General features: G+C 42.0%; 1 protein-coding gene across 1 annotated transcript in view; it reads left to right on the top strand.

The window, feature by feature from the left end:
- The first annotated feature begins 798 nt into the window (after window positions 1-798).
- The window catches only part of LOC144770938 (uncharacterized), a 35,852-nt gene continuing 12,648 nt past the window's right edge, over window positions 799-24,002 (top strand). The window contains exons 1-6 of the mRNA XM_078655773.1: window positions 799-984; window positions 10,645-10,771; window positions 12,967-13,068; window positions 15,968-16,069; window positions 17,740-17,850; window positions 21,377-21,466. Coding sequence (XP_078511899.1) covers window positions 943-984; window positions 10,645-10,771; window positions 12,967-13,068; window positions 15,968-16,069; window positions 17,740-17,850; window positions 21,377-21,466 — 574 coding nt within the window. The 5' untranslated portion in view covers window positions 799-942. The remainder of the gene's footprint in view (window positions 985-10,644; window positions 10,772-12,966; window positions 13,069-15,967; window positions 16,070-17,739; window positions 17,851-21,376; window positions 21,467-24,002) is intronic.

Here is a 24,002-nt window from a genome sequence, read left to right as displayed (position 1 = left end):
TTTCCCGGCGCCTTTGACATTGGGTTGGACAAAGGTATATGCAGAGTTAGAATTTTAGCACAGTTGTTTCTGGAAAAGCCAGGTTTTTACATATTTCCGGAAGCTAGCGTAGTTTTCCTCTTTCCGTATATGTAGGGGAAGTGTGTTCCACAGAATTGGCCCTGCTTGATAGAGAGGAAAATGTATATATAGGTGAAGAATTGTGGACACCCATCGCGGCTTTTTTTTTCAGGATATTAGTTTACACATCACCTCTGGTGACATCATGGTCGGCATAGGTTACGTCATCAGTTTATATGAAGTCATACATGGTATTTATTACCTAACTCTTTTTTCCTGGCTGAACTAGGAATGACAGAAGGCTCCAAGGTCTCAGTGTGCATGCACCGTGCCTCTCCGACCGTCAGAGGGCGCTAGTTTGCCAGTTTGTATGCGCAGAAAACTTGCTATAAGAGGTTAACGTTGGTCTTCATCACGCGCATGCTCAGAGAGCTTCCGGTGACGCTTAGAACCTCCGTTCTTGCACTGCGTATGCTCCCCTGAGCAGTAAGCCTTGTCCGCGCACGCGCAGTCATTCCTCCGCAGCCGCGCAAGGTGCTGTGGGTACGCTTGGAACTATTATTCTTGCACTGCGCACGCTCCTCTGAGATGTGAATCTTTTCCACGCATGCGCAGGCATTCCCCACTGCCGCGCAGGGTGCTGTGGGTACGCTTGAAACCTCTATTCTTGCACTGCGCATGCTCACGGAGTCACTGCGCATGCTCCCAGGACTAGTGACTCTTCGCCGCGCATGCGCAGTCATTCGTCCCGGATCCTCCGCAGGGCGCAGTGGCTGAAGCGGTCCCCGGCCCTCTCCTCCTCTCCGTCCCCTCCGAAGAGCCCCGGCGGACGGCGCCGAGGCCCAGCCTGTGCCGCCCGCGGGCGGGGCGCTGCGAGGAGCCATGGAGGCTCGGACCGGCCTGCAGAGGCAGGGCTCCACCCAGGCAAGTGCGCGGGGCTCCCGGCCCTGCATGCGGGGGCCCTGACCCCGCCGCCCGGGGACCCCGACGGCCGGAGGCCCTGACCCGGCTCCCACCGCTCCCTCCGCCGGGCTGCCTGTCAGACCTCCCCTTGACACTACTCCCTGCTTTCCCTCTACCCCTCCCATGAGCCTGACTCCCGCCCTCAGGTTTATTGTATTTATTTTATTTTATCAGTTTTATACAGCGCCAGCTCGACCCGTGGGTATCGGAGCGCTTTACATACACACAGTAAAGAGGGAAGACAAATTGCATTAAATATTAAGAATTAAGAAAGCGGCAAGGAAGCAAAACAGAGATAAAAATACAACATGAAAAATAGGTAAACAGTGCAGGGGAGGAGAGAAAACAAAGGAAGGAGGTGAACACAGTCCGAGCACCAACTGTCCTTCAATTTTTTTATTTTATTCGTGCGTTTTTCTATAGCACGGACTTTACCCGAAGGCGTCAGAGCGCTTCACAATAGGAACAGAACTGATACATGAGAAAATTACAAGTGAACAAATTACAAAAGCAAACGTTACATTAAAAGAAGCAATAATGTCAATCGTGAGCCAACAAAATACAAGAGGCGCAAACGGTGCATTACAGGAGGAAAAAGTGACAAGTGTGCAGGTTACAAAAGTGTACAAAGTACAAGTAGAGGTAAAATACTGCAATGAATGTCGTGGTCTGCAGCCCCAGGGTTCGTTCCTTTCAAGGACCGAGTGAGCCCTCTCCCCCAACCATCTCCTGCCCGGGTTCAACGGCTCACACCGGCTCCCGCTCACCAGCCACCTTCCTCAGTGCTCCTGCCCTTCCTCGTCTTCGTTTATTTTCATTTATAACATGTTTTCCTGTATTCTTTGAATTAGTTGCTCAATCAGTCAAGATTTATCAAGTGCTGCAAATCACCCGTGAGGGTTTCAAGGTGCTTGAGTTGCTAGCTGCTTTGCGGAGAAAATAGTGAATGAGTCAAAAGCAGGAGAAAGCACTCAGAAAGAAGGGAGAGAAGGAAGGAGAAAGCACTCAGAAAGAAGGGAGAGAAGGAAGGAGAAAGCACTCAGAAAGAAGGGAGAGAAGGAATGAGAAAGCACTCAGAAAGAAGGGAGAGAAGGAAGGAGAAAGCACTCAGAAAGAAGGGAGAGAAGGAAGGAGAAAGCACTCAGAAAGAAGGGAGTGAAGGAAGGAGAAAGCACTCAGAAAGAAGGGAGTGAAGGAATGAGAAAGCACTCAGAAAGAAGGGAGAGAGGGAAGGAGAAAGCACTCAGAAAGAAGGGAGAGAAGGAAGGAGAAAGCACTCAGAAAGAAGGGAGAGAGGAATGAGAAAACACTCAGAAAGAAGGGAGAGTAGGAATGAGAAAGCACTCAGAAAGAAGGGAGTGAAGGAAGGAGAAAGCACTCAGAAAGAAGAAACAGAGGAATGAGAAAACACTCAGAAAGAAGGGAGAGTAGGAATGAGAAAGCACTCAGAAAGAAGGGAGAGAGGAATGAGAAAGCACTCAGAAAGAAGGGAGAGAAGGAATGAGAAAGCACTCAGAAAGAAGGGAGAGAAGGAATGAGAAAGCACTCAGAAAGAAGGGAGAGAGGAATGAGAAAGCACTCAGAAAGAAGGGAGAGAAGGAAGGAGAAAGCACTCAGAAAGAAGGGAGAGAGGAATGAGAAAGCACTCAGAAAGAAGGGAGAGAAGGAAGGAGAAAAAACTCAGAAAGAAGGGAGAAGGAATGAGAAAACACTCAGAAAGAAGGGAGAGAGGAATGAGAAAGCACTCAGAAAGAAGGGAGAGAGGAATGAGAAAGCACTCAGAAAGAAGGGAGAGAAGGAATGAGAAAGCACTCAGAAAGAAGGGAGAGAGGAATGAGAAAGCACTCAGAAAGAAGGGAGAGAAGGAAGGAGAAAGCACTCAGAAAGAAGGGAGAAGGAATGAGAAAACACTCAGAAAGAAGGGAGAGAGGAATGAGAAAGCACTCAGAAAGAAGGGAGAGAGAAATGAGAAAGCACTCAGAAAGAAGGGAGAGTAGGAATGAGAAAGCACTCAGAAAGAAGGGAGAGAGGAATGAGAAAGCACTCAGAAAGAAGGGAGAGAGAAATGAGAAAGCACTCAGAAAGAAGGGAGAGAAGGAAGGAGAGAAAGCACTCAGAAAGAAGGGAGAGAGAAATGAGAAAGCACTCAGACAGAAGGGAGAGAGGAATGAGAAAGCACTCAGAAAGAAGGGAGAGAAGGAATGAGAAAGCACTCAGAAAGAAGGGAGAGAAGGAAGGAGAAAGCACTCAGAAAGAAGGGAGTGAAGGAAGGAGAAAGCACTCAGAAAGAAGGGAGTGAAGGAAGGAGAAAGCACTCAGAAAGAAGGGAGAGAGGAATGAGAAAACACTCAGAAAGAAGGGAGAGAGGAATGAGAAAGCACTCAGAAAGAAGGGAGAGAGGAATGAGAAAGCACTCAGAAAGAAGGGAGAGAAGGAAGGAGAAAGCACTCAGAAAGAAGGGAGTGAAGGAAGGAGAAAGCACTCAGAAAGAAGGGAGTGAAGGAAGGAGAAAGCACTCAGAAAGAAGGGAGAGAAGGAAGGAGAAAGCACTCAGAAAGAAGGGAGTGAAGGAAGGAGAAAGCACTCAGAAAGAAGGGAGAGAAGGAAGGAGAAAGCACTCAGAAAGAAGGGAGAGAAGGAAGGAGAAAGCACTCAGAAAGAAGGGAGTGAAGGAAGGAGAAAGCACTCAGAAAGAAGGGAGTGAAGGAAGGAGAAAGCACTCAGAAAGAAGGGAGAGAAGGAAGGAGAAAGCACTCAGAAAGAAGGGAGTGAAGGAAGGAGAAAGCACTCAGAAAGAAGGGAGTGAAGGAAGGAGAAAGCACTCAGAAAGAAGGGAGAGAGGAATGAGAAAGCACTCAGAAAGAAGGGAGAGAGGAATGAGAAAGCACTCAGAAAGAAGAAACAGAGGAATGAGAAAACACTCAGAAAGAAGGGAGAGAGGAATGAGAAAGCACTCAGAAAGAAGAAACAGAGGAATGAGAAAACACTCAGAAAGAAGGGAGAGAGGAATGAGAAAGCACTCAGAAAGAAGGGAGAGAGGAATGAGAAAGCACTCAGAAAGAAGGGAGAGAGGAATGAGAAAGCACTCAGAAAGAAGGGAGAGAGGAATGAGAAAGCAGTATAAACAAGGCAAAAGTAGCAGAAAGCCCTCAGAAGAACCGGGAGGAAGCAGAGCGGCGCCACAGGCCCGGAGTGTTGGGCCTGGGGCCCATATAGGCAGGTTTTCGTTAGCTGCCTGCACTGCACCCAGAAGGGACATGGGAGGCCTCAGTGTGCCGGCCACTTTCCTGCTGGGGTTTTGCTTTGGCACATTTTGATATCTTCTTTCCTATCCCTTCAGTGCAGGCCTAAAGGTGGGGTGACAAATATAGTGACACTCTAAATGCTTTTAGTCAGTGACCCCCCTCCTGGCCCACTAACGCTCAAAGAGGAGGGCCACGATAGTGGCAGGCCTGCTTTACACACTTTATTTTAGCCTAGCCTTTGTTCAGTGTGGTGTGCATATGCAGTTCTAGTGTTTCTTAAATGTGTATTCACTGGACATGAACCAGCGTTTAGCAACCCTCACAAGCATCCAATAGAATCGATTTGCTGTTGTTCCTGAATCCATAGAGATACATTTGCCCAAGTGCACTGTGGATTTAGGGGATACAAACAGCATTTTGATAACTGCGAGTGTGCGGCAAGGGTGTGTTTTGGCCCCTTTGCTCTTTTCCCTATTTTTGTATGATGTTGGCTCATAGCTTGATAACTTGAACGTGGATTGTCAGAAGCTTAGTTATACACATATCATTGTGTTATTTGCATACGATGCAATGTTGATCTCTCTTACTGAAAGTTCTGTGCATAAATTGATAAAGGGCTTTCCAGGTTATTGTGACATGAAACATTCAACTATTAATATTCCAAGACTAAATATATGATACTGGAATCTAAAACTAATTTAAAATTCTCCTACTCAGTGAATAGCGACACATTTGAACACGTAAACTATTTTGGTTACTTGGGAATCTGGTACAAAAATTAAATGTCATGGAAACAACGTAGGGAAACAGTGGCTGCAATTTTGAGGCCGGCAGCAGCCGCAGTTATTAGGTGCAAACAAAGAACAGGGAGGCAGTCTCAGACCTCATTATTACATGGGTACAGAGCAACAACCGGTGCAGCTGCGATATATGGAGCTGAAATTTGGAGCTACACGGATTCCTCTGCATTTCAGAAAATTGAGAATAGGCTTCCGAGGGCACCATTACGGCAGGGGCAGGGGTATACCTTTAGCATCGCAACAATTGGGACTGGGCATGAGATGAGTTTCAGATATTATTGCCCTAGCCCCAGTAGTATACTGGTTATGCCTACAGAAAATGGCCCTGGCCTGCCAGAATGCCCTGGTGGAAGCATGTTTATAGTACCTTAAAGCACCTGAATCCTGACATTATTTGTAGGGATCCCACGGCAATTGATATGGAAACAATAAATAAGGTAAAGGATGTCTATTGGCAATATAAGAATTGAATGGCATTTGAGTTAATTAAGAATTGGATCATGGGACATGGTTATCCTAAACATAAATCTGTTATGTTATGTTATGATGATTTCTAAAGCGCACGAATACCCGGAAGTGTCTTGGCGCTGGACCTAAGTAGCCTGGACAGAAGAAAAAGAAAAAAAGGATACGGTAAACTTAGTTAAACAACCAGGTTTTCAGACTTTTTCTAAAGGTGATAAATGAGTTGGCTGCTCGGATATCTGCTGGAAGAGTGTTCCAGAGTTTACCTGTACAGTAGCTTATACTTCGGCCACCCCAATTTGCCTTACGAATTTTAGGTACCAGCATCAACCTGGCGTTGGAAGACCTTAAACATCTACCTGGGTGGTACCATGCAAACAAACTTTTCAGTGGTTCTGGCCCAATGTTATTCAATGCCTTGTAAGCGAGGCACAGTACTTTAAATTTAATGCGCTGAATCACAGGTAACCAGTGGAGTTTCCGCATATCCTCTGAAACAGATTGATATTTTGGTACATCCAACAAGAGCCTAACAGCGGCATTCTGTACCATTTGCAATTTTTTCAGGTGCTGCTTTTGCAACCCAGGATAGAGGCCATTGCAATAATCTAATTTCGAAAGCACTAACATTGTTACCATCGTCCTCCTAAGGTCTGAGGGGATGAAGGGTATAATCTTTTTCAGTTTTCTTATCAGGTAGAATGCAGCGGACACTGTTGAATTAGTTTGCTGAGAAAAAAGGTACGTTTGTTATCAATCCACACCCGAGGTTCTTTGTCTTTTCTACCGGCTTCGGTAGTTCTCCAATATCCACCGGCCACCATAAGTCATCCCATATGGGTCAGAGATTTCCAAAGATAACTACCTCGGTTTTATCCGAGTTCAATTTGAGGCAGTGTCTTCCCATCCAGTGACTAACTTCTCTCATACAATTCTGTAATTGAGAAGCAGGTGGAGCTTGATCTTTATGCACCGCTACCACAATTTGAGTGTCATCGGCATATGATGTTAAATTGAAGCCGAATTTTTTAACCAAGGGGGCCAATTCTGACACATAAATGTTGAACAGGGATGGACTTAACGATGACCCCTGAGGAACCCCCCAAGGGAGTACATAAGGGGCCACTTGAAACTGATCAAGGGTCACAGTCTGTTTCCTGTTTTTTATGAATGATACTATTAAGGAGAGAGCTGATTTCTTTACTCCTATCTTTCCCAGACGCTGAAGCAGTGTATCATGGTGCTCAGTATCGAAGGCAGCCGACAAATCGAGGAGAATCAGAACAGCCGCACCTCCCTGATCCATAGCTGCCCTGATCTCCTCGGTAGCCTTAATTAGTGCCGTTTTCGTACAGTGCCCTGACCGGAAACCAAATTGAGAGGGGTCAAGTAGATCCTTTTCCTGAATGAACTGAGAAAGTTGTATATTCATTATTTTCTCAGCTATTTCGCCGGGAAAGGTAGTCTAGCAATTGGACGATAGTTATTTGTTATCGTTATATCCAGGTTAGCCTTCTTTATCAAAGGAAGAATCGCTGTGTCCTTCCAGATGGCCGGGAATGAGCCTGATAGGAACATATTGTTAAAAATGTTGGTCAGTATAGGACTCACCTCCTTTGCTATACTTTTTAGTACTGCAGGGGAGCCGGATTTTATTTCTTGAATGAGATTTTCCACCAGTTCACTATGCACCTGAGAGAAACTAAAAACATCATTCTCTTTAATTTTAAAGATGGGGGAAACTGAGATTGAAAGATTGGGGATGGCGGAGAAATTATTATAGATGTCATAGACTTTATTCCTGAACATGGTTGCAATGTTATCACAGAGAACTTGACTACTTCCAACTGTAGATTTATTGGATATGACCGTTAGTTTTTCAACCACCCCAAACAGTTCCTTAGTTGAGTTTTTAGCTTGCTCAATTTGTTTAGTGAAATAAGTCTTTTTTTCCATGATCATAAGAGATTTATAATTGGCTAGTGCATATTTGTAGCTATTTTTATCCTCAGCCTCGTATTTTATTCTCCAGCGCCTTTCTAGTCTGCGACATTTTTGTTTCTCTAGTCGCAAAACTTCCGTAAACCATGGGGCTGATAGTTGAGTGCGATTCCTGTTTTTTAAAATTTCTGGTGGTGCAATAGCCTTAAATGCATCGTTTAACCAATTGGTATAGGTCCCCAGTGACCTTACATTAATCAGGCCACAATGTGTTTCTGCACCTTTCTTGGTACTAAGCTGCTTAGTTTTTGGATTTGAATTAGAGATGCGGCCAATCTTTTGTTGGCCCGGGAGTGTAAAGCTACATGTACATTTAAATTGACTGGAATAAACTCCCTTATCTAGTGTGCATCTCATGCAATCCTGATTGGCGTCTAATTTATTTAATCCATGGAGGTCCTGAATTGTGTATTGAATTGGACCTGACATTGTTGTACCACGGTTTTTGGCACTAGGCATGGGCTAGGCGCGGAGGGGCGCAGACGGGCTTTACTTTGTCGCGCCCGCTGCGCGTAAGTTTCATGGTGGTTTATAGCTATCGTGGTGGCGGAGAACTAGACCGCGCACCAGCGGAAGTGGGCCTAAAGGGCTTAACCGGAAGTGAGTGAGTGAACAATTCCCCGCCCAAACGGCACACAGCCGTCTAATGTTGGTTCTGAACCCTGTTTGGATGACATCTACCCTGAGATACAACGGTCTTTCTACATAAAATTCTGCCTCTTCCCACTTGAAGACTTATAGAGCAAGCCCAAGGGGACTGATGCGGTATGTGATTGTGGTGAAATTGAGACCATTACCAACTTCATGCTATTTTGTTAAAGGTAGAGGAGTACGCATAATATAGCTTGCTCCTTTAATTTACACTTAAAACGTTTGTAACTAAATGGACACTTTAGCTCTCAGTTACAGAGCTGATTACCCAGAGATTTATTTACCTTGCAGTTTCTATGTTCATTTGGATTACCTGGATTTTGACTGGGAAATGGGTTTGTAACTAATTTTAATTTATATAGTATTATAAGCACTTTGTAAATGTTTTAAATGTTTCTTGGGGTGTTGTACTATTTTTCCAATCACTTTGGTTTGTATTTGTTATGGCAAATGCAGAGAAGAAGAAATAAATAACATAAGGTATCTACAAATGCAACGACGTTTCTGAGGCCAGTGGCATGGGCTTAAACCTGCACCACTGCTGAGTAGAATTACAGGACTTGTCGGGTACTTGGCTGCCTACACTACCCTTTTCAGCAAAATTGGGCATGAAAATGACCCTTTTAGAAGTAGCAGCAATCAAAGACAGAACCCATGTTGTCATAATCGAACTGCAGGGTTTTAAATACTTTCTCAATACTTCATGTAAGAGGGAGTGGTGCCCTGGGTCTAACACGAGAGGCTGACCGGTAATCCGGCTTCAGTCTCAGACTGCCAGAAAGGATGAAAGGAAAGCATCATGTACACATGGCGTCTTTTTCATTTTTGAAAACCCGTTTTTTCTTTATTTATTCAGATTAATGTAGGTCTCGCGCTAAACCGTTTTTAAAATGGTTGTAATAACTGACAAAAACTGGACCGCAGCCTGGATTAGATAATATGTCAGTGATGTAATGGCTTTGATAAACCATGTGCCTCCGTGCAGTGGCAGAGTGCATTATGAAGGACCAGATATAAGGGTAGGGCCAGTGTCATGGCTGCACCAGGTGTGCTGGCAGTGCATGGAAATCTAATTAGGTAGGTTACAACTGTGAAGCAATTTGTGTGTAACTTGTAAAAGCACCAATTATTATTTTGTGGTGGTTTAAGGTGTTTGCAGTTGATCATGTTGATATGGCAGTTGGATGTAATATTTTGAAACATGTTAGTCGTCCAGATGTTTAAAGCTATATGCGTTATAAAAATGTATGCAGAACTAAGATTTATCCGGCATGCTGGCGGAGCTCTGGAACGCATATAGATCTTCGATACTCGATGAATGCAATATAAAAGTCTACCAGAGCAACCGCGTATAAAGAAGATGAAGAAGTAATTATAGGATTCAGGCGGATTTATATAAAATTCGGTATATAGGAATAAAGAAGGATTTTGGGACCTACTTTTAAACAACTATGAAGGTCATTCTGGAAGAATGAGCAAGTGTATTCTGTCAAAATCTTCCCGAGGCGACATACAAAAGAAGTGGAGTACCTCTTCGACTGACTCCTTTTCTGATTGAGATTGTGAAGGATGGTGGATAATACTTTACCCTAGGTTACCAATTTGTAATGGTCCAAACCTCTGACAGACAGTCAAAAGTGTGAAGAAGGCTTGTACTGGCAGGTTGACCCAGTACATTTGAACAAAGAGACATTAATTCCAGGTCACGAGACACACTGTTGTAATTGCCCCTGGCTGGTCCTGATGATGGTGGTCCACATTGCAGTTCTTCCAGCGAAACGCGCCGGCCATTTCTTTAGTAAGATCCAACCTTTTGGTTGTATAGTGGACAACTGGTCTATAACAACAGGATGTTTTTTGGTTGTAGTGAAGTTATGTGTGATTAGGGTGTATGAGTGAGTGGTTGTGTTTGTGGTTCTCGACCTGGTATGTAATAACTGTCTGTTTTTTTTAAGAGATGTATATTTTTTTCATGTATAGAACTATAAAATGAATTTTTGTGTATGTATCTATAAGAAAATGATATGAAATACAGTGAATAACTATCTGTTTTCAAAAAAAAGAAAAAATGATTTAATGAAGGATAAAAAGACTTTACAAATAAAAACAAAGAAAATAAACAAAAAAAGATGAATATGTGGTTTATGTATGCCTTTGATATTAGAGGTGGTTCCCAGTAGCAAAGTGGTTTCAGGTCAAGAGGGAGTTTCATTTTCACTTCTAGTTATCTTTCCCCTTCACTCTCTGACCATAAAGTATATTTGGGAGGGGGTCCCTACCTATATTCAATTATAAGAATGTATGTCCTTGTTTTAAAGCTTGCTCCTTTGAGTCACTTCTACAACGTGAATCTCGTGATGAATTAATATAACATTCAAGTTTCAAAAAGATCCTTCCGAATCTGTATCATATGAGTTTTTGTAGCTGAATAACGTCTCATTTTAAATGTTCTGTTCCAGGCGCCAGTTACTTTCTGCGACGTCGCTGCCGGTTTCTCTGACGAGGAGTGGAAGCTCTTGCAGCACTGGCAGAAGGAGCTGTACCAGAATGTGATGAAGGAAATCCTACAAGCGTTCACCTCTCTCGGTGAGGACACTCTGCCAATCTTTGTTTTATAGTATAGGGTGTAATAATCCCTCCGGCCTGAGTCTGTTTCAAGATTCAGAAAAGTAGATTAGACATTTGTAATATGAATGTGTAAAACCAAATAGTGCTCAGTCATTACAATAATGGATTCTCTTGATTTATTTTGGATTTGACATAAAAGCGATATATTTGCGTGAACAAACCAGAAAAATCCTCCACTGCACTCTAAGCTGTGATTTAAGAGTTTTAGTGACCACTGCTTACATTTTGTAAGGAGAATGTCTGGGATTTCGTTATCTTGCAATTCTCCTCAACCACTGCACACATTTTCTAAAGTGCAGTTTAACCTACACACAAAAGCCGGTGGAGGTTGTGGCCCTCGTTGCGTGGGGAAAGTCATGTACCTTTTGGGTTTTTTGTTAAGATTTTCTACAAAGTGGGGGAAGGATGACTGTCCAGAACGAATGGTGAATAAAAAGAGAAAGCGCCTCCAACTCTCTTCACATAAGTTAAGTAATGTATTAAATAAAGCACCAACCCAGCCTTTGTGGGAAAAGAAAGTAATCCAAAAGAGTAAGTGAAGGGCCCCCCTACCACTACAGGGCACTCGAGGAGTATCTATCCGGCCAATAGTATCTATCCGGCCAATATTTTGAAGGTATATGTTGGACCTATCCTAATGGCCTTTTAAATTTCCATATCCCTAAGAAGTGGAGACTGCATTTCCCACTTGATACACCACAAGGTTTCTTTATAGATTACAGGCACTGGTTGGGCCTAATCAATTTGAAATATCTACAAATCAACATTAAGTGGATTGAAGAGTGGCGACTGTAAATCCCACTGAAAAATCGAAAAGAAAAAGTTTACAGTTTTATCGTACTGGTCCAAATGTATATGCACAGGACCTTCAGGGAAAAAAGGAGGGTGGATGTTTCAGTCACCAATTAAATGTAACGTTGGTGGGAGATATATTTTTTTTTTCCTGAAGAAGAACTTTAAGAATCCACCGAAATGCGTCAATGCAAATTCTACACTAGATCATCTAAACATTGATTGGAATTATGAAATCAGTATAAGGAACCTTATTTGAAAAGGGGTTTGTTCAATCTATGATTTACTTGTGATTGGTGTTTTTGAATGACAGAATCAATTGTATTCTCCCGTTTTGTATAAATGTTATGTCTATTAATGTTTACATTGTTTTTAACCATTTATGGTTTTAATTGTTGTAAGAATATTGGGGCTGTGTATTTTATGTTGTATATTTGATTCATACAAAATTGAATGACTACATGTACTGTTTTTAACCAGTACAAAGTTGTACAAATTAAGAAAACATCTAATTTTATAACATTTTTGAGGTTTTATCTTGGTGATATTAGCTAGATTCTTGGATGAATGATTGAAATCAGGATAATTATGAAAGTGGGTTTGTGAGCTAACCCAAAGGGAAAATATTTATTGACTTATTGGTGGGGAAAAAAAGTAAGCCATACCCCTGTGAGGGGCATATATTCCTAGCTTGTAAAGTAATTCTGTGCAGCCTGAATCGGTGGTCACGGAGCTGAGGAAATCATAACCTTTTGTTCTGCACAGCCCTGCATATCAAAGGCAAAACATAATCTTTCCCCTAGGATCCCTCAGCTGAGCCTCCTCCTGAGTAGAACGTCCCATGGCACATCTCCCCTCAGTACCGAGACGGGGCTCAAAACCTCTCATCCTACATCCTACAGAAAAATCTCCACTGCGCATAGAAGAAGGGTCATGTTAAAGATCAATTGACTTAGCTCCCATCTGAGCAGACGAAAACACAGCCTCTCCTGAAGAAGGCTCTTCAGAGCGGAAGAAACGTACACCATCCTCACGGGAGGTTCTTCAGCACAGTTCCTTCTTTCCAACTCTTCCTTCCCCATCCCCACTAAAAGGCGAAGCACAACCCCTTTCATTGGAGATCCTTCAGCACAGTCCCCTCTCAGAGAATAGGTAAAGGTAATTCTACATCCTGTAATTACAAATCCTGTAGTATTTATGATCTCAGGTGCCAGATTACTGTATCTGAATGCCAGCGGAACTCAGAATATGGGCCTATGTTGAGTTCAGCTGTTTAATTTTGCTGTTTTCTCAGCGCAAGCATAATTACTGTATTTTTACGATAACGTGGTCATTTTGTTCTGTATCTCTTTATTTATTAGGTCCTCTGATTGCCACCTCAGTCTTTTCGTTAAGACCTAAAGAAAAGGAAGACCAGAGTTTTCAGGACATTGAGATAAAAGGCACTATTACCTCTGTCTCAAGTGAGTAGAAGTGACAAGGATGAACTACTGGCACATCCGAGAAGCAGTTTGTATTGTTTTGAACTCATGTGGGAAATACCAGTTCCTGGTCGATTTCCAACTGTGAAGGCCTTCATTGTGAAGATATTTTGGCAACACTCTATACACAGCTTTTATGATCAATATTTTGTGAGCCAATATTTTCCAAGTTCTGATTCACCGCTCCCTCACCTACACTGCAGACCTCCATTCTTCTCTCCCACGTGTGCATTTATGTACAACCTACTTCCCGCCGAGTCTTGCGTTTAGGCTGGCTGTTAATTTGTGCACAATCCTATCTACTTCTGAAGAATTCTGATGATCCCTACTAAAGTTTGCCGTTCCTCTATGTACAGTAGGCATTGCCCAGTCAAATGATAAAAAAAAATGAAATCCAAAAAGTGTTAGGCATAGTGAACAAAACCACAATCTTACATTTTTCGATATTGAAAGCAAACATATAAAATACAGTACATATTATATTTATATAACTCATGCACAGGTGCAGATAGATACACAATGTCTACAGACACGCTCTCTCTCACACACACGCACGCACACCCCCACTTCTCTCATCTCAAACATTCACACTGTCTCTGATAATACATTCATGGCTATATCAGGAGCGCAATATGCCCACAGATACCCATAGCTACTTGGACCAGCTGAGAAACAGTAACCCTTCTCACGCCCCCAACCTCACACCAATAGTTCCCAGTAGTAATTAACTCCAAGGTCCAAGTTGGTAATTAAAATCAAGGGTCCAGTCTGAAATTAACAACAATGGTCCTAGTCAGTAATTCCTACACACAAAACGTGAGAAGTGACATATTCTCACTTATACTTTCTCTCTACTTATAATACAACTACACACAAGGTAAAGAAAGACCAGTCATCACTCTTGTGATATTACACTTTTTTTTTATGTATCCTCGAATCACTTGTGGAGGGACAAAAAAGCCCTCGACTACATTTTTGTGATATGCTTCATCATCAGGCCTAAGTTCATCCACAACATTATTGTGTCTGGATGGGCTCTACCAAACAAGTAGGAGCTCTTGTTTTTATATTGGTGATCGGAATAGATATATTCAGTTGCAGAGTAGATTTGACTAGAGTAGCCTAAGAAGTAGTTAATTGGTGGTTGCTCTGGCAAGATTAAAAACCTTCAGAAGAGCAGATGGTTGTGAGACACAGTTACCCAACTATCCTGTTTTCATTGTTGGCATGTTTCAGTCTGTATAGATAGCTCTGTGGGTCAGTTGGCCTTTGTCAGGACTGAAAAAATCCATGTTGCCTTGCCTCGTTAGTATAACTTTTAGTTACGTACCTGTAGGTGGATGAACAAACGCAAAACATACTCTTGGTACTCGCTTATATCATTCATATTCATTGGGATTTCCTATATAGAAAAATATAAAACACTCACAAAATGGTTAGTATCATCCTTATCTTTAGGATAATTATCATGTGCAAATGCGTGGGCCGCTGCGAACTGTGGTAAAATACTGCATTCCGGTGACAGGGTGGGTTTCCATAAAGTAACACAAGACTTACCCCATACTACTTGTCTTTGTGCCACATGGGAGCAAGAGAGGGAACATCTTCCAGTTGTCCGACACCAGATGAAGGAGGTAAATAAGTTATTGCCTGCTTCTCCTTGGCATGGAAGTCAGTAATTATCACAGATTGTCCCGGTCAATAATTAACACCTGTGGTCCCAGTCGGTAATTAACACAAGGGCTGTCAGTCAGTAATTACAACCAAGGGTCTAGTTTGTGATTAACACCAGTCAGTAATTAACCCCAGTGTCCCAGTCAGTGATAAAGGTCCAGGGTCCCAGTCGGGAATGAACACAATAGCCTCAGTTAGAAACCTGTATCCAAAATGTCATGACTTAACCTTCCACAACGCGGGGTTAGAAACCTTTACCTTCAGTCAAGCCTAAGATATCCTTCAGCACAGGAAATAAAACACAAAAATGTGGTTTTCATATGAAGATTTGAGGGATACAGGGGCAATGACAATAACACTATAGGAATTTTAACTATAATCCCGAGAAAAGAGTAGGGTCTCCATATAGGAAACCCCAATGAGGGGCAGGGTATGGGCAACCAACAAAGGGGTTAGAAGTACAGAGGGGTAACCTGTGTAAAAAAGACTGTGTATGTTTCTCCCCTAAGAGTCCTAAAAGAAATGTCACTATGATTTAAAATATATATTGTGTAGATATGCAGGGTTATACATTCAGTAAATAGACTCACAAGTGTGGCCATGAGCAGAGCCACACCATTGCGCTAACATACACTCCAGCACACATGCACGTGTCATAGGTTTGGCCAATGTGGATGTTGTTGGGATTCTTTTCATCACAAGCTCACGCCGTGTCAGATTTTCAGAATGATCCCTTTTCATATCAAGCCAGAGCGGGTTGTAGTTTACTTTGGGCCAGTAAGGACAACATCCAGGTGAAAGGCTTCTTAAGTATTCCTAGGAGTTAATTTGTTGACATACTTGGAAGGGGGTTGTGTGTCTTGGGTGTGGGGTTCTGTTTGTGAAATGGAAGAGGTCCTCATCTGATTAGCACACTTCAGACCATTTATTTAGCGTTACAAATGGAGGTTGGACACACTAAATCTCTTTGGTCTTCAGTAAAGAATATTCAAATGTTAAGTTCTCTCTCCATCCCATGAACTTCTCAAATTCTGTGCCTTTTATAGACTGAATTACTAAGTGGATTCTAGTTTATTAGTAATGCTCTTTATGTACGCACCAGCGGTTCCTGTCCACCATACTACATGTGTTTATCCTCTGTGTGCCCCCTCAGAAGTTGATACTTTATGTTTGAAAGTAAAGTCCTGTATTTCTCTTTATTTAACAGGAGAAGCGGCTGCTAAGCCTGATCTGTCCTTCGAGGTAAACCAATGTCTGAAGGATCCTCAGGGTTCAGAGGAAAAGGACAGCAAAGATGGTCTCAGTGCAGGTTAGAAAAATGATGGGAATATTTGTCTTTTCTGTTTAAGCTTCGAGAAGCATCTACTAAACATTAAATGATTCTATACAAGTTACACTCTTTGCACGCCGCTGAAAAGGGATAGTGTGTCCCGATAACTATGTGAGAAGATTTGCACTCTCTGCTCTCCTCTGAGAAAGGATAGTGTGTCAAAATAGTTCTGTCAAAAGTGTTGCACTCTGCACATCGCCATGGTGGAGTAGTGTGTCCTGATAACTGTGTCTGAAGGGTTCAGTTCTCTTCTTCCTACAGAAAGCAGTGTGAAGTAATGAAGTGTTAAAATAATACATTTTCCTTAATCCTCGGAGAAGTGTTCCCTAATACCCATGTCGGTACAGTCACAGGGTCTGCACTTTACGGTTCCTTTATACCGCAAAAAATCTGAATTCTCCCTTCAAGCCGTGAACATCTATAGTTAGTGTAATATCAGTTAGATCTCAGGAACAGTGCTAAAGAAAATCAAAAAGTGATTAGTGGAATTAGTTATAGGTAATTACTTTGCACTTCATTTCAGTTCATTGTGTATTTATCCACTGTACCTCTACAGATGGGGAAACAACCATATGCAAGTCAGTTTAAATTCTGTCTCAAGGGCAGTCTGGCCTCAACCATTTCCACTCTGTAAGCATACATGAGGAACTCCAAAACATGTTTTCGGCTTTTTTGAGCCTAGCACTCCAGGCAAGAATGTTTGAATTGGAACAGGGCGAAGGCTGAGTTGGTTCATGTCTGGTCCCTTCTTTAATATCACAGATGAGCAAGAGAAATATGGTGTGCCATGCTCCTAAGGTAATTGTCAATGGTACAAATTAATTCAAGTAGTTCCTTCTTCGCTTGTTTTCCACGCAGTTTAGCCTGCCTTGGTACCTGGCATGGTTTCCAAACTCTTGCTCAAGTGTGCAGCATGGCAGTGACCTCCTTTGCTCGAATTCAGGTGATACTTACAGACTGAAGATACTTCTCTAGTTGAAACAATATCCCCGTATTTGGATACCCAGATTACGGAATAGTTGCCGCATTTCAAGCCTTTGGGCAAGCATTACTTTGTTGTAGCATGGTGGTCTAGCGTCTTTCGAATCACATGAATTTTTAAAACATCATGTTCACAAAGCAGCCACAATGGTACAGAGAATGAGCCATTTGGAAGTGAACTTATCTCCACCAACTCATATAATATTCCCTGGTTCAGAATAGGTTATTTGTCCATTGAGAGATGCTGTGAAGCACAACCACTGAGTTCAAAATGTGAGTGATTCCCAATGTTGACTCTAAATTGAGGAATAAATATTTCTGGTTGTTGAACTGTAATCCTAACCTCAAAGACTCAAATAACAATATATATTGCCAAATCAAACCATATATGGTGGTAACTAATGTTACAAAATGTACAGGAGAGATTAGCAAAGTTAGGTTTGTCGTTCATTTGTATAGTCTTAAGAATAACTACTAGATGTTACGGATCGAGTGCTTGCTCCTTCAGGGTGACAACTTTCTTGACTAATTAATTCCTCTCTGTGTCCCTCTGTAGGAATGATCAGGGTTTACCTTTAACTCATTCTCTCGCAAGGACTGGTCTCATTAAATGTTTTTGTTTACAAAATAACAAAACTAATCACATTTTTTGCATGTTTTTGTTACAGGACCCAAAGTTACTGCACCTGTTTTCTCAATCAGCATTAAAAAAGAGGGAGAATTAAGTCCCATTGATCGATTGGATCCCAAGAGTGAAGGCAGCGTCTCCAGTAAAATACGTGAGTGGAATACTACATATTGGAACAGAATAACCTGAACACATGTATTCTTTGAGGGGTGTCAGGCGTAGAAGTTCAGCTGCCCCCAGTGGGATGCATATTTCCTGCACTGTTTGTTTCCTACCGCAGTTGAGTTTTCCATATTGTGTCGTTAAAGAATTGAGGAAGGTAGTAGCATACTTTTTTGACCTTTTTAATGACTTTATAAATAACCCATTTAGATCAGCTCCTGTCTCGGATGACTTGGTTACCCTCTTAATCAGTAAGCCACTGTGAATCCAAGAATCCATTGGATGCAAACAATTCTAGACCTGTTTTGGAATGTACTTTTTCTTTTTTTTGTTATTGCTTCTTGTAAAAGTAGCACATTACAATTTTAGAATTGCGCACAACTCGCAAAACGTTCGGTAATTAGCTGCCTGGATTTAATAGGAACTAAGTCCATTCTGATCGACATGCAATCCTCTATATCGTTAGCAACAGATAAAGGTTATCCCGCTATTCTCATGCTGCTTTGTTTCCCTGAACAACAGGATTGGGTGAGGCGGGCTAAGGGAGTCGTTGAAGATGTCAGATAACTTTAACATTTTATAATCTTGCTGAGGAATGACATCCACATGGTGTTTGATCTTTCTAAATCACATGCAGCGGATAGGGAAATCTTAATCGAAGTGAAAAAATTGATGCTGGATCCCATTCATAGGATCGGAATAGGAACTTAAACCTCTCCTTCCCAGCGGGCCTGTCGCAGATCCCGCAGAAGAGTATGGTGTAAACATTTAAAGTTTATTTGATAAAACTATATCCGTGAAGGGCCTAGTGAGTACCTTGGCTGTCTCAGCAAAGTATCATCTGTGCCTTCTCAGAGTGCAACTGTTGCTCGAAGAGCAAGGCCTGGTGACTAAAGCCAGGGCCATAGCTGAAAAACGCTGATTACGGCATGCACTCCTTTTAGAGTCGACAAAGTAAACCTGAAAAAGCTGTGAGCAATACAGGACTTACTCTTGCTGTAGTAACCTTTCTACTGTTTTGGTATTTACAATCAAAGATTGTAATTTTACTATTACTAATTTTACAAGTGTAATTTTACTACCAGGAAAAGTACTGGTAGTAAAATTACATGTAGTTTGTGAAAACCAATACAGTAGAAAATTTACTACAGCAAGAATAAACGTACACAAGTGTAAGTTTACCTAACTTTACTACTGTTCTGGTAGTCACAAACTACGAGTTCAATGTTACTGCTACTAATTTTATGAGTGTAATTTTACTACTAGTAAAATTACTAAAAGTAAAATTACACTCATATTTTGTGACTATAAAAAAGTAGTGAAGTTACTACAACAATTGTACAACTTACCTTTGTGAACCAGGCCCCAAGTGTGTAAACCCGTTGGGCACTTGAAAGTTAAATACATTTGGTCTCATCTGTAATTTCTTGGTACGATGGCTTAGATACAAAAGCAGTATATGGGTACGTCCATCAGACCCTACAAGTCGCAAGGATGTATAGGGTTTGTAGGTTTTCCAAAAACAGGCGATAAGCAGACACAACAACTGAGCTGCATCTTATAATGATTTTTCATCATGTGCCGACCATGCAGTAATTCCTATGGTAAAATCTAACATATGAAAAATGGGTACGAAGGAAACCTATGTATTTCTGAATTGTTCTCAAAATACTGAACCGTGCTTATTTGTACTCCTCTGATTTTGGGGTTACACATACTATGGTGATTCAGAGGGCATTTTGCACAATGTATTCATTCTCGCACACTGGCTTATATTTGGAAGCCACATTTCAGAGATATCCTGTTGGTAATAACAAAATATTCTGCTATTCTGTGTTCGCACATGTCTCCGACTCAAAGCGGTACCCCGCTTGTGTGGCTGAGCCCTAGCGTGCATGAGAAAAAACACCACAAAATTCAATGTTGGGAAAACAACCCGGTTTGGGTATGTGAAAAGCTGCTCTGCCGCCACCCAGAGAACCCTACCAAACCCAAACAGTTAAAAAAAACTTGACACCCAGGGAATTCTGGTTTGCATGGATCTCCCTCTTTTCTTATCCACAGCGTTCTTCAAACCTCAAACGTTGGCAAAAAACATGCATTTTTCTCACATTCCTGTGAGAGAACGTTCTGGATTCTGCAGGGATATACACAATTCTTACCACCCAGGTTTGGTAAATTACCCTGAGTGGGAGCCGACCCTGGGTCTCAATACCACAGCTACCCCTAATGTCAAGGTCTCTACGTTGTGTTTTGGGGGCCTTTTGTTATGCAAGCGCCGGCTGAGCCACACTAGTGGGTGAGGCACTTTTATCAGAAGTGTCGGAACTCCGGGTGATAGAAAGATTGTGGGCCTCCACAGTTTCTGGACGTTTAGGAAACAGAAATGTGGGTAAAATGACTGATTTGATGCAAAAGTTGTATTTTGAAGGACATTGTGAGTTACAAGACATTGTGGGATCCATGCATGGCACACCACCCTGGCCATCACTCTCTGTTCAATTTTTACAAATCCCTGGGTTTGATAGGTTTCCCAGGGTGGCGTCAAATCACAGACCAGAATAATCCAGCCATTGAGCATGGAAAATTAGAAGAACTTTGGATTTACCCCCGCTCTGCCGGGCCATATGTCAAAACTAATCACATAAGCATCCAAATTCCCTCTTTTGTGCTGTGGGGGTGGGGATGCCCTGCACGCAAGAGAGGCAGAAAGATAGTTTGGGATGGACTAGGGCAACTTGCCAACACCCACATTTTTCTCCTAACACAAAAAGCATATTCCTGGTGTCTAGTGGGCTTTTTGCAAGATATTGCAGTTGAACTCTGACGTCACAATGCCTGCTGCCAGCAGCCAAGGTGATTGGTACATCACAGAACATAATTACATCTGCACTTTAAACAACAAAAACGAGCACTGGCTTTACATTCTTCTGATATGTTTTTCTTAACTAAACACTGATCCACAGAGAGGACATATTCAAGGCAGCATGTTTATTTTTTCCATTATATAGATCATACACGAAAGATGGAATCTCTGAATGTTTCTACACATTCGGAGGTACAGAATTTTTAAAAATCGGATACAATTTAACTTCACTTTTTGCAACAAATTGTTTTTTGGTGTGTTCAATTTTACGCTGCAGATTTTACTTTAATTCTTCATGTTGCAAACATACTGTCTTGTATGAAAAGCAAGGCACCAAGGATTGAAGCCGTTTAGGGAGAGGGGTGATGGGGTGATTGTGTATTATAAAGAATTCAATACCCTCTGCTGTTCTTTAACAGAATATTGCAGTCACTTTGGAGACCTTTGACCATATAAAGGAACACGGCCATCTGCCTTCCATACGACCATGGACCTCCTTGGTGACTTGCAATATCTTTATTATGTACAGCAGGGGGCTTTCTCCCACATATCCACATCTGTATTGGAACCTCATTTTATAAGTCAGTGTTCTATTGATAGCACTGAAATATTGTTTGCAATAAAGCAGCTGTTCTCTTTTATGCAACAGGAGTTCCGTTCCAGAGCATTGAAGCCGATGGAAGTTTGGGGGATTATTGTTGTGCCAAAAAAGAAGAAAGCGGGCCGTGCCTGGACTCAGGTAGACTCCAAACATTTCACTGTTGAAAAATACCAAGATTGAAAGAATGGGATTAAATATGGAATTTTTGGGCCTTGATGCTATCTTGCTCGGCCACTGGGAGAGGAACTGACCAAACAGGTTCAGCCTGGGGCAATGGTTCCAACATGCCCAGGTCAGGGAAAAGTCAATCAAGGTGTACGTGGCCTTTGGAATCGAATTTAGCTGTATTATAGCCTATGTAAAGGGCAACACACAAAATGGCTGCTGTACACAAAATGGAAGCCAAGGGTTCAGAACGAGAATGACAATTTCGAGGTGAAATTGTTACTGGAATATGACGAAAATGCTTGTACATAGTGTACTAGCCATTCTCGGTCTTTTGATATAAAAATCGTCATGCTACGACAAAGTTTATTACACGAGTCCAGAATTTTCAGTACCACAGACGCCCCTTTTGCCCTTACATAGGCAATAACCTATACTCACGCTAGTCTGAGTCGAGGCCTATATTTTATAAAAATCCTCAAGATGTTGCTGAAGCATAATCCTATTACTTAGCGACTCTCTCGGGACAGGTCTCCTTTCACACGCAGTAGCACAAAGGCCATAGCTGGCAAGACCAAGTAGGGAATGCCTCTATCTGTAGTATGTGGTATAAGACCACACGCCCAACAATCAGTGATGTTCACTACTAACTGGTGTTGATACAGAAACTGTAAAAAGGGAATTATCAGTAAACTCTGATCTCCTAACTATCCATGTTCAGGTAAAATCTGGAAAGATGCAAAGAAGTAGAAGTAGGAAAAGACATAGGTTGGGAGGTGGGTACAGATGTGAATTGGGCAGGAAAAACAAACCCACCCATAAAGACAATGCCATGTTTAAAAAACACTAGAAAACATGTTGTTGAGAACATATAGACAACAGGAGAAGGTAGTGACCACTATTACAAACGAAATCATAATTTTTCACAATCCTAAGCAGAAAGCAAATCCTAGAATTATCTAATAACATTTTATATAGCTTCCTATGCATTTCAGTAATTTGTTATATGTCAAGTGAAACAGTGGTGTTCCTTATCAATGCTCTCAGATGAAAAGGGATACTCTTCCACAGAGAGTGGACTTTATTCTGCTTTTACTTTTACTAAACAGAATAGTACTTTAAAACAATGCCAGCAAAGCAGCAAAAAATCAGTTTCCAAACTCCAATTCTATACAAGCTCACAGAAAATACCCAGAGTCCGTCAAAGCCTCTCCTGGCAGGCTTCTATTGTCCATCAAATCCGCTTCCAGTGTCTTCTTCGCGTTGGGCCTCTTCATTCAGGCTTTTCATGAGAAAAAGTACTGCTTAGCTGGAGTGCCCTCCTGGCAAATACTCATAGCTCATTCACAAAGTCTCAATGTCTCAAGGCAGTGCACCAGTGTCTCTTCTTTGTGGCAGACACTACAAATGATGTGCTCTTCATTGATCATGGGCACAAAACATCTTGTGCAGATTCAAGCACTACTGAGAAACAACCTCTCAAGATCAGCAGCACTTTCAGACTCCAACACTCATTATTTAGTGTCAGAGGACGCTCAAGCTGCTCTCTCATGGGCACCAGAATGTAGTGCCTTTTTCCAAACGTGGATCCTTGGGTGCACTGCCTTTCCGCTGGAGCAAAGGGAAAAGAGGTGTGTGTGTGGCCAAAACTCGGACCAAGGGCTCAAGGGACTGTACACTGTCAGAGGTTACCAGTACATAACAGGTACAAAGCTCAAACAAACAAAAGTTCTTATTCTGTGGCAAACAAGGAACCAGCTCCTCTTTTCCTCTGCAACGCTTTCCGATGAAGCAAATGCCTTGCTTGGGAGGTACCATTGACGGCACGCTGATGATCGCTGTTCAGCCTCGCGACTTTCTGGTTACCGAAATTGTAGAGCCACGAAATCTGTCACTCATCTGTAGTGGTCACTGATGGGGCTTAGTCTCGATCACAGGTCTGCAGGATATCACTCTTCCTTTGACTCACAGAACCTAGTGATATAGGAAATGTAACACAATTGTTAGTTTCCTTCAAATCAAGCACAAAAACAGTTCATGGGTTTTAACAAGGGGACTGCAAGCAGGTGGCCTGCAATCTGCAAGGGAGTGGCAATACGCCATGGGACAATGTTGGTCTAGAATGCACTGTCATTTTCAAAAAGCAATTCAAACATAAAGGCAGTAGGCAAAACAGTGTCTCTAGGTTTTTCAATTAGGTTTCCGTGTGAGAGCATATCCTTCATCATCTAAGGGTAAATAACTACACGAAAATCCTATCTAAATGGATTTCTTCACATATGGTGGCATTGTCTAATGGTGCAAATACATATTTTCCTCAATGATTAAGCCTAGGTGTTCCTAAATTCCTTATCTAGAACATCACAAATAGAGAAATGACATAATACAGATTATCAAGGACATGAAGAAAAGTCCCTTTAAAAATTGTGCATTAAGTGCACTATGCAATACAAAGGCTAATGATCAAACATGCAGACAACAAGACCAGAACTGGAGAGTCCTGGTATTT

Source organism: Lissotriton helveticus, chromosome 7, assembly GCF_964261635.1.
Source record: "Lissotriton helveticus chromosome 7, aLisHel1.1, whole genome shotgun sequence".
Classification (NCBI taxonomy): Eukaryota; Metazoa; Chordata; class Amphibia; order Caudata; family Salamandridae; genus Lissotriton; species Lissotriton helveticus.
The sequence above is the reverse complement of the archived record's forward strand: the minus strand, read 5'-3'. Positions and strand labels throughout refer to the sequence as shown.